This window comes from Cebus imitator, unplaced genomic scaffold (genome assembly GCF_001604975.1).
Source record: "Cebus imitator isolate Cc_AM_T3 unplaced genomic scaffold, Cebus_imitator-1.0 Scaffold317, whole genome shotgun sequence".
NCBI lineage: Eukaryota > Metazoa > Chordata > Mammalia > Primates > Cebidae > Cebus > Cebus imitator.
In genome coordinates this window covers 559,578-561,587 of record NW_016107632.1, presented here as the reverse complement: position 1 = coordinate 561,587, position 2,010 = coordinate 559,578, and the positions used below count along the sequence as shown (strand labels likewise).

The 2,010-nt window shown below is 44.7% G+C and overlaps 1 protein-coding gene across 1 annotated transcript in view; it reads left to right on the top strand.

Moving 5' to 3' along the window:
• Positions 1-2,010, top strand: part of LARGE1 (LARGE xylosyl- and glucuronyltransferase 1) — a 568,765-nt gene that overhangs the window by 105,981 nt on the left and 460,774 nt on the right. Inside the window, exon 3 of the mRNA XM_017504007.2 lies at positions 823-1,010. Coding sequence (XP_017359496.1) covers positions 905-1,010 — 106 coding nt within the window. The 5' untranslated portion in view covers positions 823-904. The remainder of the gene's footprint in view (positions 1-822; positions 1,011-2,010) is intronic.

Below are 2,010 nucleotides of genomic sequence, written 5' to 3'. Positions count from 1 at the left end.
TTTCTTTCTTTTCTTTCTTTCTTTCTTTCTTTCTTTCTTTCTTTCTTTCTTTCTTTCTTTCTTTCTTTCTTTCTTTCTTTCTTTTCTTTCTTTGTTTTTTCTTCCTTTCCTTTTCCTTTTCCTTTTCCTTTCCTTTCCTTTTTCCTTTCCTTCCTTTCCTTTTTCCTTTCCTTTCCTTTGTTTCCTTTCCTTTCCTTTGTTTCCTTTCCTTTCCTGTTTCCTCTCCCTCTATCACCCAGGCTGGAGTGCAGTGGCACGATCTCAACCTTCGCCTCCCAGGTTCAAGCCATTCTCCTGGCTCAGCCTCCTGAGTAGATAAGATTGCAGGCGTGCCACCATGCCCAGCTAATTTTTGTATTTTTAGTAGAGTTAGCGTTTAACCATATTGGCCAAGCTGGTCTTGAACTCTTGACTTCATGTGATCCACCCATCTTGGCCTCCCAAAGTGCTGAGATTACAGGTGTGAGCCCAGCCTGTTCTAGTCTTCTTTTGAAACACAGCAGCACATAGTCCTTGCTTGTTACATAATAGGTGCTAACTAAATGGTCCTCATACTGTTTGTGTGTGTGTGTGTGTGTGTGTGTGTGTGTGTGTGTGTGAGGGAGAGAGAGAGAGAGAGAGGTGTCTTACAGTTTTTGTTATTTACTTATTGTCTTAGTTTTGAAGACTGCAAGACTGCAGCGTCATCTCTTGGGATGAAAGGTTAGCAGGAAACCTAGATCAGCTGAACCCTTTTCGGGATCTGTGAGATATTTCTCTTTGGTAACTTACATCTGTCTCCAGTGCTAAGAACTCAGGCCTTCCTCCTTCTCTTCCTTTCAGAAAGTATTATGAGGGAGACCGAGGACTTCATGCTCCGGACAGAGAAACGGCGCTGGGATTAAGGATTGCCACTTCCGAGAGGATGCTGGGAATCTGCAGGGGGAGACGGAAATTCCTGGCTGCCTCGTTGAGTCTTCTCTGCATCCCCGCCGTCACCTGGATTTACCTGTTTTCTGGGAGCTTCGAAGGTAAGACTGGAAGCCAAAGTGAGAGGGAGGGAGAGAAGAAAGGAAACAGGAGCTGTCACAGAACCCTAGAAAAGAAACTCAATGCCATCTAATAGGAAGGTGGATTTCTAGTCTTGGAAAGTGACATGTCTAGGGTCACACAGGCGGTTGGAGGCAGTCATCAGTATGAGGAGAAAAAGGGAAAAACAACCAAAATAAGGCGTACCTTGATGCAGTGGGAGGGTAGTGGGTACACAGATGTCAAATCAAGTCCGTCACTGTGTGGAAAAAGGTCGGGCCCTGGGGAAATTACTGAGCTAATTCATGGGACCACATAGTTCATGAGCTGGTCTGTCTATCCATTCATTTATTGACCCATTCAGCTTTGTGGTGGTCATGGTATTGGATGCCTGCACTAAACTTGGTGCTGAGAATATGGAGATAACAGATCTGGAAAAGACAGAGAGGTAACAAAGGATCGCGGCATGTTGTCACGAGCGTTTGTGATGGAGGAAGGCAGGGTGCGGTGGGAGAGGTTTGTTCGAGCTGTCAGTGCTGGGCTGGAGGTGAAAGATGATCAGTTACATGACAGGCCAAGCACAGGGAGGCAGCAAAGAGTTTGCTGTCCTCAAACAATTAAAAACAAATGATGATCTCTGCTACTTTCCAGAAATAAGTGAGAACAGCAAGACTTGCCATTTTTCTAGCCAGCAATTTCAAATACGGTGCAATGTTTTGCCTATCAAAGATGGTTTTCTAGGCTTCAGAGAGGGAGGGAACGGCAGTGGTGAAGAGCTGACTTTATTTACCCCCACACTTGGATTTAAGAAGAAAGATCTCAAGTGAGTCTGTCTCAAGGAAGTCACAACTGTGTTTTTAAACGTTTCCTTTATGCATAATTTTATAGGCAGCTCAAGGTTACCTTTTAATTAAGAACTTCACTTCGCTTTCTGAGATTTGCCTTGAGTTAGCTAGGCTGAATATAAACAAGGTGGAACTGTGTGCCTGCATAGCGGGGGGG